The sequence below is a fragment of the Ixodes scapularis genome, unplaced genomic scaffold (assembly GCF_016920785.2).
Source record: "Ixodes scapularis isolate PalLabHiFi unplaced genomic scaffold, ASM1692078v2 PGA_scaffold9__187_contigs__length_104089568, whole genome shotgun sequence".
Lineage (NCBI taxonomy): Eukaryota > Metazoa > Arthropoda > Arachnida > Ixodida > Ixodidae > Ixodes > Ixodes scapularis.
The window spans coordinates 52,194,684-52,209,323 of NW_024609884.1; the positions used below are offsets into that span (position 1 = coordinate 52,194,684).

At 45.0% G+C, this 14,640-nt stretch overlaps 1 protein-coding gene across 2 annotated transcripts in view; it reads left to right on the forward strand.

Annotated features, from left to right (window-relative positions):
• Positions 1–14,640, forward strand: part of LOC8043039 (obscurin) — a 228,802-nt gene that overhangs the window by 40,488 nt on the left and 173,674 nt on the right. For both annotated transcript variants that reach the window (XM_040216617.2, XM_040216616.3), the window contains exon 2: positions 5,825–5,886. In XM_040216617.2, coding sequence (XP_040072551.1) covers positions 5,841–5,886 — 46 coding nt within the window. In that variant the 5' untranslated portion in view covers positions 5,825–5,840. The remainder of the gene's footprint in view (positions 1–5,824; positions 5,887–14,640) is intronic.

Sequence of the window (14,640 nt, forward strand, 5' to 3'; positions counted from 1 at the left end):
GAAGCTTGCTTACTATATTGTGGTCGGTGACATCTTGTGTCACGCAACGAGTATCTGATTATGGGATCAGTTTGACACGTAATTATTGTTTTCCGAAGTCCAAGCAACAAAGACGTCGAAGGTCGTTGGAAGAAATTATGCAATAGTGAAGGAATGATTGAAGGAACGGACGGGAACATCTCGTTAAATCACTCAATCTAGTTACATTCCTGTATTAACATATTATGAGCGATAGTCAAAAAGTGACGGACTGATGCCTTTTTGTATCTTTTGGAACGCAATTTTAAGCAGTGGTCCTTTCAAAGCATCTTCATTGACAACGTTAATTCTGCCGCTCTTTTCGCTTTTTTATATGTTGCTTAACACATTTAAGTTACAGCGCGTCCAAACTTGACCGACAACCGAGCGAATGCTTGGAAAACCGTCACTCGGTAGCTCAAAGATTAATCTATTGCCGGTTACTGAAATATAAATCAGTCACCGGACCAGCTGGACCTCACCCCTGCCCGTTTCGATCTGGATGAGCATTGCACCGACGTGCGGTCGTGTTCCACTACTGCGTGGTGCTCTGTTAAAGACCTCAGGCTAGCGGTTGTACTGCACTGGCTAAATTGCTCGTCTACAGCTGAGACACCTGGGGCGGTTTGCTCATCTCGCGGCCGCGGTCACGGTTGCGGCCAAGAAGGATTTTTATGTCACGTGGCCAGCTCCATGGGGTCATGGAAGTACCTAGCGTTCCTGCCTAATGGCGGAGAAATCCGTGTCGCTTCGAGTACAAAAGTTTAATTTCGCTCGCAGAAACTGACCACAGAGGCTTTTAAATGGAGTCCAATTAACCCCACCCCTGTGTACTTCAGGAGCGGCAGGTAAAGTTACGGCCAGGGAAGGTAAATATGATCCAAAATAAAAGAGAAATTACGCGAGATAAAAGCAGTGGCAATATATTTATATATCTGCGCCGGCGACCCGACTTCAGCCACCAGCTGTAATCGACAATAAAAAAACAGCAAAAAAAAACAAAAAAAAACATGTCTGCTGTAATCGAGAGGTAAGAGAGGAGGGACTTCTTGTCGCGGCGTTAAAGTTCCGGGCTCAAATCGCGTTACGATGTTTTTCCTTTAATTTTTATAAATTTATATTTTGGTCATGTGGCTTACTTTTTAACTGTGATCCTTTTTAGAACTCGTCCACTTGCACGGCTGCGCCTTACACGTTTTTTTATTAAGGCGGACGCCTTATATATCTCATCGTTCAGTTGACCTTCAAAGTCCTTGAGCGAGAACACGTCGGCGACACGAAAAGTACGAAAACACGTCGGCGACACGAAAGGTACCAATGAAATGGCGCCAAAACTGCGTCGTCAGAGAGCGCGCTGTCTTCGGAGGTTCGCTATCACGTTTACATCGGAGCTTGGGCTTACGCCCAAGCGCCGATGTAAGACCCTAGCCCAAGACCCTAGCCCAGATTCGCAAAGAGCTTCTTAGGTTACGACAACTTAGCTAAAAAGTTAGCAAGTTAAGAACATCGAAGGGGAGAAATTAGTATTCACGAGCGCGTTCTTAAGTGAGAAGAGGAAAGCGACGTTTTCGTACGGAAAAACTAGAACTTCCGGTGTAACGCAAGCTTCCGATCCCCGCGAGAGCGGGCTGCTGCTATGGCAACGGCGTCTTCGATAACAAGAACAACCAATCGGAGAGCTCGGCATGGTTCGGAGCACATGGATGGTTAATAACAAACACAGGCAGCCTTTCCGCTACCGCTTGTCTGGGGTTCGTGTCCGTGCAGTGATATGTCGACGCTAACAGGATTTAAACGCGCCCGAATGCCAAGGCGGGATGCGTAACCGCTTCCGTTGACTGCTGCGAACTCGATCGCTACGAAGTCAACACAACTGTCATCGTTGCTAAAAGAAGACGACCCCTGCCAGTCGTTTGCAAAGCGGCGTTGATAGAAACAAATCGCCGCGGCGTTTTTCGCGGCCTCGGAGATGCAGGACCGACCCGACGTTGTTTGAACTACGAGAGTGTCAGCAAAAGTCACGTAAATGTCTGTTCACATTCGGAGCGGACTTGCGCGTTTGATCGAAGTGCAGCATTCACGCTGTTGAACCGCGTCTTGGTAAGCGCTTCGGGACCGATCTTTTACGACTGCAACCCGATTCTGACGTGACACTCGACAAAGAAAGGTTGGACCGGCATCGCGTAGCTCCCACGAACTGTTATAGCTTGACAGTGACGTACCATCGTGTCAGAATAAAAATGGCATACTAATAACGAAGTGTACATACCGCGTTGCGAAGGTAATCCACACGGTGTTTATTTGAGCTCTATATTACATAAAACAAGGAGATAGAATCCATGAGAGTCCCTTTTCGACGACAGCGTTCGTCACCGCTGCCTCGGGAAGCAAGGAGATTACAAGGGGAAGAGATTGACTTCGTAATCTAAAATTGAGTTCAGCGATCAAACTATTAATACAGGAAGGGTCCACAAGGGTCGCGCGGGCATATTCCATTCAGCAAGCCAGCCGGTCGTGGGCAGACGGTCTTGGCCAAGGACCGTCGGAGCAACGCTACCTTGGAGCAGGTCGGAGTGCCTGCTAAGTCTTTATTATGCCGAACTCGTTTCTTCGGTGGGATCGTTGCCGTTGTAGCTTTTCCCGGGTGGTTGTGGATCCAGCATTGATATTCGTCGTGGTCGGTTTCAAGTACTGCCTTCTTCTTTCTTGCTGCTTGAAGTCGGGACGCGCGAGAAGAGCACGTTAAAAAATAAATATCCGTTGGTCGTCGCGACCAAAAAACTGAGCGAAGCTGTCGGCCATGTTGATTTGATCGTAAAAAGTGCGTAAGACAGCTCCGGAGCTGTCGTAGGATTCCGTCGTAACCTGCGCAAGAGTTACGATAACTTCGTAACTCTTGCGCTTACCTTACTTTTGTTCTTACCTTTTGTCGTACGCACATTTTTGGTGTAAGATCGTTCCGTGAATCTGGCGTCCTGTGTTTTTGTTTGTCCCACCTGTTGAATCGACACACCTGAAGAAAAAAACATCAATCCAAGTTAGTGCGCTAATACGACCGTTTTATAATGTTCATTAAAAGGAAACTAAGATGACAGCATCGGATGACTTGCATACAAACAGAGCTGAAACAAGTATCCTTTCCCCAACAACTACAATTTTATGTGTTTTTAAATATAAAACGCTCTTTCTTCGCCTATTTTTAATAACAGGATGCGACTATTGAGTACTAATACACACGGCAGTTGTATCAATTAAAAAAATTGAAACTTAAAAAAAAACAAAAAAAAACTAGCAGCCGTGAATGCATTGATTGAGCGAAATCCTACAGGCACAGCAGCAAGTGAAACGTCTGAGAAAGTCGTAAAACGGAAACAAACGGGATTAACCTTTCACTTTAAGGCGGTCTCGGAACACGCGTTCCCAGCCTAGCATCAGAATGCCATACTGCCGATACATACGTTCTCGCCGAGCAAGGCGTCTCGACCTAGATGACATGTCTTTAGGTTGTCAGACACATACAGAGTGTTGATAAGTCTGCAAATCAGTCGTAGTCAGTGCGTCGGTCGGTCGGTCGGTGACGGTTTAGCAATCGGCCAAGAAGCGGTTGAAAGAAATGCAGGTGCTGCAGAACCGAAAGTGGCGAAAACACGCAACAGGTAGCCTAGCCAGACGTTTTGGGACAAAATATACATTTGCTGCATTTAGTGAAACTAACTATTAAAACAGATGTTTAGCAAGAAACGACGACTCAGAAATAGCAAGAACGATTCGTAAAAATGATCACAGTTCGCCGGATTAGAAATGGATCGTGTCTGCCGGATTAGAAATGATGACCCCGAACTCTGGACAGCTAGCGCCATCTATGAGCGACGGCGGCTAGCAGACAATTGGTTGCCGCCGTCGCTCATAGATGGCGGCAACTTTTCTTCAGAAGAACACCTTTCTTCAATTTTACTGATTTTACAGTTTTACTTACGAACAACCTTTCTACGGTTTTACTGAGGAACACAACCATATGATATAGCCTGCTCTAAGTGGCGACTCGAGACATGGTGGAAAACGCATCGGTGACACCAGTGGTTTATTGTTTTGTTTCAGTTTTTGGCACGTCTATACCATAGACTTTCGTTGAAAAGAGATCGCACTGCAAATATACATGCATACATACATGCATACACACACATACATACATACATACATACATACACACACACACATACACACACATACATGCATACATACATACATACATACATGCATGAATGCATACATTCATACATACATACATACATACATACATACATACCCGAAGAAGAGCGGGAGCGGAATGAGAGGCGATGTGCGCAGCAGCGCGGATGGTTCAGCAACCGCCGCGCAGCCGCTATCGCCTAAAGTTTCACAGCGTCGAGCGCTTCAGATTCCCTTGCGAAAGAAGAGCAGATCGCTCGCCTGCAAAGCCAGCGCCGAGAACAAAAGCCACTAAACAAAACAAAAAAAAAAGCCGTGAACAGAACCCCATAGCTCCGCTGCTCTTCCTTCTTCACCAGAGTGGAAAGGCTGAAAGCTTTTTTCTTTTATTTTGGCTCATATTTCCCTTCCCTGGCCGTAACTTTACCCGCTGCTCCTGAAATATAAAGGGGCGATAATTAATTGGACTCCCGTTGAAAGCCTCAGCGGTCAATTTCTGCGAGCGAAATGAAACTTCTGTACTCGAAGTGACACGGATTTTTCTGCCATTAGGCAAGGACGCTAGGTACTTGCATGTCCCCATGGAGCTGGTCACGTGACATAAAAATCCCTCTTGGCCGCCACTGCGGCCGCGGCCAGAAGATGAGCAAACCGGCCCAGACGCCCAGACGCCCGCTGACTAACTTCCGGCTGCATAAACATTCACAAAACATTATTATTATTATTAACACATATGAGTAGCTTGCGCTCAGCCTGATTCAAAATAACTAAAGTGGACTATATTATATTATAAATATCAATCAAAATAATTTTATTCAAAAATACGTCTGGGAGGGTGATGAAAGAGGCGGTTCATGTCACCTGACTAGGCTCCATCGCTAGTCACTCAGCATGATTCACGCCTATAATATGTTATCGAAATCAATCAAAAATCGTTTTATTTAGGCATATTTCTTGGGGAACCGGGCAAAAGGCGACTCATGTCGCTTGACTAGGCTCCATTCTTATCCTATTCATAGAAACTCTTACTTGATACAACTTCCACACTCGATTTGGACGAGCTCGTGAACAAAACGAGTGACCATCCTGCCTTGTACTGTACTACTCTGCAGACCTACGAAGCAATCGAAATTTAAATTTGTTAATTTTTCACTTCCTTTCCGCGATTTTGTGGTTGGGGGATTCTTTGAGATATCGTTAAAATAAGACGCTTGCAGCAAAAAAATAAATATATAAATAAGGCAATTCACTTTTGACGTACCGCTGAAGAAGAAGTGCAAATGTGAAAAATAGAAATGTAACGACGAGCATTCTACGAATACCGCACCCGTCATGCTCAGTCACTGTGCTGTTGCGTTCGGTCCGACCCGCAAAGAGTTTCTCGAAGAGTTTTTTTTTTTTATTTCTAGGCGTCATTGGTTTTAGACGGTGGTAGAAAACCCACAAAGCGTTGTGACGATGCACTTTTGGCGGGCTCTTGCCTTCCTGGTTCTCGCTCTACCATTGCTTTTTGGCTGGCTCTACCATTTAAGATCTACGGGTGACTTTAATTACATTTGTGTGCGTTTTGCCCGTTCATATTGTGACAGTCTGTTTTCTTTCAACTTTGTCTTTGCAGGCAACAAGGACTCAACATGTCTTACTCAAGATCATCGTACAGGTCATCGAAGTACAGCGAAGGTGGGCAGGAGAGAGAAAGAGAGAGAGAGAGACATGAGAAAAACTGCATCTCATTGGAGTTCGGAGGCGCATTCGCTGCGGCTGTCTTATCTTGACCTGCTTATGATACATTTAATTCAGTGCAGTCTCGGTCAAGTTAATTTTTACGCTAAGATAGTTTACCAAAAGCTTTTAACGTACATCTGGCGCACCGTCTTTGCGGTGCAGAGTGTACAGAGTGCCACACAGTTAGCGCAAACAAGCGATCACCGGTTTTAGTTAAACTTACTTGAGTAGCAGAAAATCTTCTTTGCGGCGTCAACCTAAAGAATTAAATGTGTCTTTATTATCCTGTCAAAGTACAGTGTATATCAAATTTCTTTTACACTTGTCATCCGATTCTCCTGGATTTTCATGCTACAGAGGAAACTCGCTGGTTCGCCGATTGCTGAGAGTGTTTCACATCAAATGCTTTCTAAATGCTCGTGTGGCACGGCTGTTGGATGGCTTACACCCCTGCCACACGAGCATATCTAGAGAGACATTTAGATCAAAGGCACTTAGAGAATAAGTGAGCTGGATCGTTAACTACCGTTCATAAGGAGTCATTGATATGTCGGTGTAGAACGGGTAGTAGTCAGGGCATACGCCTGACACATGGGTTGTAAAAAAGCCTGTCTTAGGCTTTGCATTTTTTTGTCATAGCGCATTTGAGGACATGAGCATTCAACACATATACAAAACCGTCAAACCGATACTTTATCTCTCATGTATTATTAAATGTGTTCTTTTTAATTCTTATGTGATGCAAGTTTTAGGAATGAGCTAACGCAAGATTCCTATGAAGTTAAAAAAAGAGCAGTGATTGAATCTGGGCAGTGCAAAGAAATGCAAATATCGCAATTATAATAAACTGGCATATCTTTAAAACATTAATTGCAGCTAGATATGGTTTTAGGTTCCTTCGAAACTGCCATATCATACGGACTGCAGATATCTATGCACATAAACACATTTTGCGGTGCTAGAAGACCCGGTAGTGTTCTTATTGTGCATACAAATACACATTAGGGGCTTATTGATGATTCTCTGAACTATGTGGAATTTACCTTGTCAGTGTTCCTCGCAGCAGTTAACATTCCCTTAGAAATTGTTGTGAACGAAAAACAGAACGAAAGCCATCTGTGTTGGAACATGGATAAGTGGAAGTATTAGCTTAGTCTCCCCGAGCAGACACCTTTTTTTACACCGAGAGGTTTTCGGTCTCACTATTTTCTAATTTCTGTCAAGCGATCACAATGATCCAGCGCTGCGAACTGCGCGTCAACGTTTCCGCACAGCATTCTGAGACCACATAGAGCCCTGCTAATGCAAGAGCACTGAGAGTGTGTGGACACAACAAATCGGCCTTTGGTGTAACCTTGTAATCGGGGACAACGTTCGGTGGCATTTCCGAAGAGGGGAGGAGTGCGCGTGCACACCTTTCATCGGAGCTCAAGGTGCGTGAGCGTTCGCACTCCCGTACATATCTTTGATTCCATTGGCACAGAAAAGTTATCCCGATGGTTAATATGGTGTATGTGTAACAGCGCGTAACAACGAAGAGCAACAAAAGGAACACACAACACTGGACGAGCGCTGACTCGCAAGTAAATGTTTACTGGGGAAAACAGAAACCAGGAAAACATAAAAGACACACTCACACACGCATGCACCGCCCAAACTGTCTCGTCACAAAGGGCTTCATCTATCAGCCGCATCGCTATCCTCCCATTCATAGTAAAAAAAAAACATTTCTTTTTCGACCTCGCAACCGATGGCTTGCTGACACATTGCGCTCCGTAATTAACGATGTGGAAGGCCTCTATCACTTCCCTCGTCACCTTATCTTGGTGCTTTCTTAAGAGAGCAGTCTCATCGAAGGCTGATTCGCACTTGCCAGTCTCGCAGTGCACCGATAGATGGCCAACGTCCGTAGCTCTCAGGGAATAGTCGTGATCCCTGAGCCTGTCGTTGAAGCGTCTACCGATTTGTCCAATATATACCTTGCTACAAGAGAGAGGTCTCTTGTGGCAAGCTCTCTTGCGCAGCTCTCTTGTGGCAACTCTGCCTTCAATGAGACTTCTTCCTGAGGAAAGCACCGAGATGACGTGACGAGGGAAGTGATAGAGGCCTTCCACATCGTTAATTACGGAGCGCAATGTATCAGCAAGCTATCGGTGGCGCTATAGAAAAAAAAATGCTTTTTTTGACTATGAATGGGGGGCTAGCGGTGCGTTGATAGATTAAGCCCATTGTGACGAGACAGTTTGGGTGGTAGGTGCGTGGTTGAGTGTACCTTTTATGTTTTCCTGGTTTCTGTTTTCACTAGCGAACACTTAGTTGCGAGTCTGTGTTCGTCCTTTGTTGTGTGTTCCTTTTCTTAGTCTTCGTTGTTACTCGCGGTTACACCTACACAATGCTCAGCTTTTACCAACTAGCCTAGCTCTCTACTTTGTTATCCCCAAGGCACAGATCAAATTTCCGGGCCCCGCCATATTCGGCGCTTTGCATTTAACACGTAAGAGGAAATTATTGATATCTGCTTGGGACCCCGAAAAAATGAACGCGAACCACATTGATTTACACTTTATTATTTTGCTGCAGCTGCCGGTCACTTAGAGGCGCGTAGACATGTCCACCTCCTCGACATACTCTCCGGAGCCGAAAGCACCCGCCCCATCGGTGTACCACTCTTTCCATGCCCTGTCGGAACCGCTTTTGCTAGTGAGTCACACCCACGCCTGGAAAACTACTTGCAGCTCATGACCGCGTAATGGCATCGTCTCGGCTTTTTTTTTTCTCATTTTTGTTTATGACTCGAGACGTACGCATGCTCTACCAAACGTCTGACGCCTCGTACGACGCGTCGGGAAAAATGAGCGAACCCGACCAGGTGCCAGTCAAACGCGGCCCCCCATGAACACAGGCGACGCCGTGATTGGCTGATGCCTGTTTCGACATGGCTATTTCACGTTAGGTTGTGCATGTGTATGGCCTGACCTGTCCTACAGTAATCATACCGCGTTCAAGCCATAAAAAAATAGCGTGGACGTCATTTCGCGATCATTGACGAGCTGGAAGCACTTGTCCAGGAATCGGTGTGACACAATACCAAAAAGTAGTACCGACGGGCATGAAAAAGCTGCCACACCGATGGCGCTAGGGCATTCGGCTCCAGAGGGAACATGTCTAGAAGGCAGATACTACCGACTTCTAAGCGACAGGTAGCTGAAGAAAAATAAGAATGCGTAAATAATTATGGTACGCCTTTCGTAGTGACCTGGTACTATTAAGAGAGAGAAAAAAAAAACTGTATTTAGCGCACACTTGTAAACTCCTGAACTCAGGTCCGCAGGCATATTTAACCCTTCTTTATAGTCTGCTTCAATATATGAACTGCACGAGAGACTCCGTTCACAAGAAACGAGGCTTGGCCTGACGCCGAGTGCGCCGAGGCGCACTGTGCCTTAGGCTGAGCGTCGTTTTTTTTTTTTTTTTGTGGCCGCCAATCTGGGAAGAAGAACGCTAACGAAGGGCCAGGTCGTTCCGAGTGACGTTGTGACGCCATTTCTCTCAGAGAATTTACGGTAAGCCCCTCGTGCATTCTTATGGCGCAACGAACTATAGCGGTGTCAGCTAACCACAGACTAGCAATCGAACTACTCGGCGGTTCAGGTAAGTCCACGGCAGCGATTACGTTTCGAATTTTCGCTTCTCTCCCCAGAGGGTTGTTGCAGTGCGATGTTTCTAGAAACAAAAAATATGACACGAAATAATTCTTACTTTAGTTTTAGAATATATAACAAATATATGATAACAGATAATGTATACGAGTATACACACTCTAAGAAATGCCTGCGCGTCTGCTTACCCGCAAAATACTCGAAGGGGCCAATCTCTGCGATCTACGAAATCAGCTCAGCGAATGATGAGGCGGAACATCTGTTTAGACCTCAAAATGAAGTCTGCGCTGTGGCATTAGGCAATGCAAAGCGTCCTGCTTGCATTCCGTAATGACACAGCGCAGACTTCATTTTGAAGTTTTAACAGATGTTCCACCACATCATTCGCTGAGCCGATTTCGTAGATCACAGAGATTGTCGCTTTGAGTGTTTTGTGGATAAGTACAAGCGCTGGGCATTTCTTAGAGCGCAGGTCAAACGTTTCACAAATAAAATGAACACTTAAAGAAGTTAGAAGGGAGCCTCTTGGAATTCTCAAAGGGGCTGCTGGTTTTTCGCTATGAGAAATCTTTCTCAAGGCCCTGAAAGTGTCACGTCCCTTGGGAAAACGTCGACTGCCATTCCGAGGGTTAAACCAGGTTCATTTTCAAGATTTCGCCCCTGCTTTGACCACGTTCCTGTTAAGTTGGCAATTGCGAAAGGAGAAGCGAATGACGAAGGTGCTTAGCATATGTGAACACAATAATCGATTCGCGTAGGGAATGGGTGTATGTCGACATCATGTTCAAACTCTCGGTACATGTCGCTGTTCTGAACTTAAATGTTATCTCTGCCTAGCGCAAAAAGTCGTATGAACGCTTTTCTTAAGCCTGAATGATTGGCTCTCACACGTACTATGCGAGAAGGAAGACGCGCGGATTTTCTTCATATCTTGTTCGCGTTAAGAATTAAGGTCCGTCAACACAGTAGTGCCTGACTAAGTTTGACCAAGTTGTCCGTACTTACGTCAATGTACGACGGCGAGTTATCACGGCAACCAAGCTGCGTGTCGCTTGGTCTCCGTGGTAACTCGCGGTCGTACCACGACGTAAACCCCCGCACGAAAGTCAACAATACTGCGGGAATGGGCTTTTAAGATAAGAAAAGGAACCTGGCAAAAAGAAACGATGTTAGGTATAGTTAACGATAATAGTCCCTGGAGAAGGGTGGACAAGGGGGACAAAGGACAAACACAAATCTCCAAACACAGCTCGGTGACTGGTGCGCGACTTAAAAAAAATATGCCTGGTCCTTGTCCAACCTTGTTGGTTTTCGACCGGTGGCAGCTGTTAAAGTCCGTTTGCTCTACTGACGTCTAACTCCCGGTTAGTTCAGTTGGTACAGCGCTCCACTGAAAATGGAGAGGTCCCTGGTTCGATACCAGGACCAGGTGGATTTTTTTAAGCCGCGCACCAGTCACTTAGCTGTGGTTGGAGATTTGTGCTTGTCCTTTGTCCCCCCTGTTCCTTTTCTCCGGGGGTTACTATCGTTATTCTTGTCCAACTCGCTTGCATCTTCGCATTAATTGCATTATTATCATAGGTAAAGCTGTTCACATGTCTAGACCCAGAGCCTGAGAGGGTTCATTTCATTTCATAGCTTAGAATTTCATTGTATCTCAATGTTCGTCCGCGTATTAGATTGTTTTTAACAACATACCTACATCCTTCAACACAAGGCGATGAGGCATTAACAACCACCTCGCGTGTTCGTTGATGACAACAGGCGGATTTGGTTTGAATTTAGTTTATGCGTGCGACGATGCTGTTAACGAGCTACGCCGCTGACGACTGTCTTAGACATGAACCCTCATTCTAAATTGCCAGTGCGTCTAATTTCACGCAAAGCAGACAACTTGGCAAATGTCAATGCAAAAAAAAAAAAAAAGAAAGGAAGGAAGTAACATTTTAAATACAGAATAAGGTCCGCGATGTGACACTGAAGTGTTTTATGCGTTCGCGTCTTGCCCGGTGTCGCAAGGCAGGTTTTCGTTTTAGCCCCCCCCCCCCCCCCCCCCTCCCCCCTTACTGTATCCGTAGATCCTCCTGACAGGCACTCCGAGTACTTTGCGGAAATATTAGGACACGGCACTTATTTAGAATTGGCGTCATTGGCTACTGAGCCAATGATTATGCAGCTGGAATTAATCGAAGGAGACTTCCGGAAGAACAAGATGTAGATACAAGTTATTACGACGTGGCATATAATATAAGCTTTTGAATGACCTCCCCAAAGGTTGCCGCCGGGGTTCTCAGTCATTCCATCACCAGTTTAACAAGACCGTCAGTCGCCGTCAACGAGGTAGAGGGGCTTGGAGCGAACAAGTGGTATCTCATTCACCAGGCAAAAGGGACCCCATCTGACTGCCGCCATGTTGTACAATTTTGACCACTAGACACGTGGCCGTACCAAATCTTGAGCCTTTTACGCAAAACTGAGCCGAGATTTATATTTTGATTGCTGTAAAAACCAAGATAAACTATTTTTCAGTACTGTTAGACCCAGAGATCAGTGTCTAGCTCCGATGAAAACCCAACATACGGCACCTCGGCTGACGGCATCTAGCGGAGGCTTTGCGAAGCTGCCCGAGTTTTTGTCGTAAAAGCACATTTTGGACTTAAAGCAAGCGAAACATAATTTATCTCGTCGGTACCGTTATTAACGATCAAAAAGCATGTATCTGTGCGCGGTACACTGTTAAAATCTAGACGTAAAGCTTTAAGGTCACGTGTCTAGTGGTCAAAAATGTGCAGCATGGCGGCAGCCGGGTGGGGGTCACTTTCAACTGCCAGTTTATCGCTCCAAGTCCCTCTACCTCGTTGGTCGAGGGAGACGTTCCTTAGTGACCCCCCAGCATCAAAGACTTCTGCCTGTCTTTCCTGAAGCTTCATGCGGTTTCCTTCATACGCATTACACTGTATGCGGCAAGTGACGAACTTGCTGACGAATGATGGAACGAGTGGGATTCCGGCGGCAACCTTCTTTGAGGAGGACTTTCAAAAGCTAATGCCACGTCATAATAACTGCCTAAATGTGTGAGGTGATCATGTGAAAAAGTGGCTAGAGTATGTATCTACATTGCGTGTATATTAAGAAAAGCTTTCCACAACTCTTGTTCTGTTATTTTTTTAAATTTTACTTAGTACAATGGCAGCTGAAAAAAAAAACAAAAAAAAAACAGCCCTCGTATATTCGACTTCAATTATCACTCGGTGTAATCTAGCTCTTTTCATGTAAATGGCAGCGTTAATCTCTTTGGTACAAAGTTGCTGAGTGTTGTCACTTTGAGCGAATTTGAAGAGACCGAGAAAACGGCGCTCTGGCTATCTAGTATTGAAGAGTAATTTCGTCAAGTGCCCACACCAGGCTGCCTTCACTCTAAAAAAAGTCTGTGCGTCTACTTCCACGCATAACACTCGGAGAACCAATCAGCGCAACTTACGGAGGCAGCTCAGCGAAGGACGATGCCGAAACATCTGTTTAGACCAAAAAACGCAGTCTGAGTTGTGACATTAAGCAATGCAAGCGTGACGTTTTGCATTGCTTAATGTCACAACTCAGACTGCGTTTTTTGGTCTAAACTTATGTTTCGGCATCGTCATTCGCTGAGCTGCCTCCGCAAGTTGCGCTGATTGGCTCTCCGAGTGTTGTGCGGGAAAGCAGACTCACGGGCTTGTTTTAGAGTGTTTCTGCGTTCTTCCAATGTTCACTACACTAAAAAAAGGCCTCCGCGTCTACTTACCCGCAAAATACTCGAAGAGCCAATCTCTGCTATCAACGAAATCAGCTCAGCGAATGATGACGCAAAACATCCGTTTAAAAAAAAAAAAACAAAAAAAAAACGAAGTCTGCGCTGTGGCATTACGCAATACAAAGCGTCATCCTTGCATTGCGTAATGCCACAGCCCAGACTTAATTTTGAGGTCGAAACAGATGTTCCGCCTCATCACTCGCTGAGTTAATTTCGTAGATCGCAGTGATTGGCTCTTCGAATATCTTGCGGGTAAGTAGACGCGCAGGCATTTTTTAGAGTTTACGGTTCCTGATGCCGATAATAAAGCTGAAGGAAAAGTAAACACGAATCCACATGCACGCTGCGCGACAGCATGAACACAAGATCGGGTGGTTTTCGCATGCTGCTAAAATAAACGAATGATTGGCACAAACGTTTACTGCCTGTCTGGGTGCCGCACATAAGCGCATTCGAGCACAAGGATAGTTTCGGTTAGAGCGCATGTAAATATATAATAATAATAATGCATTTTATTTCCCATTCTGGTTGGTACAAAAAGGGAGGACGTCAGGACAAAAAGCTGCGGTTGCAGCTTGACAAGGTCCTGGCGCTCTAACACACTTTGGCGGGGAAAGCAGCATTGTAATCACAACGCAAACGAACACAAAAATGGGCACTAAAACACAATCACGAGAATTACATTGTTGCACTCAGCTTGAATGCATAAAAACAAATATTTTTAAAGTAGAAACAAGTTTCACCACAGATACAAAATCTCCAGGCACTAAAGGTACAAATTATGCTGTCTGTAATATGATTTTTGCCAACATCCGATTGGATGTCCCATAGATGCTGATACCATTAGCTTCGACTTTATTAAGTAAAGATGGTAATGCGTATTTTAATGATGTAAAGCCGTAATTCGTACGGGGTATTGAAACGCTCCAAATTTCGCCGTGACGTGACATATTTATGGTCTAGTTTTGCTAAGCCCGACAGTGCGAAAAGGAAAAAAAATATTGTTTTAATGCCATATTATACATCACCAGCAGGCGTAATTGGTACAAGTGGTCAATAGGAATAACGTTATGTTTAAGAAAGAGCTCCCGAGAAGGGTGCAAGAAGGGTACATTTGCGATAATTCGAAGAACCCTCTTTTGAGTTAGCAGTAGTTTTGTTATATTTTGTATCGTTGTTTGGCCCCAAACTAAATGCAATACAAGTAGTGAGTGTAAATCAAAGAATAATATAAAAGTAATTTAACACCTGTTGGAAAGA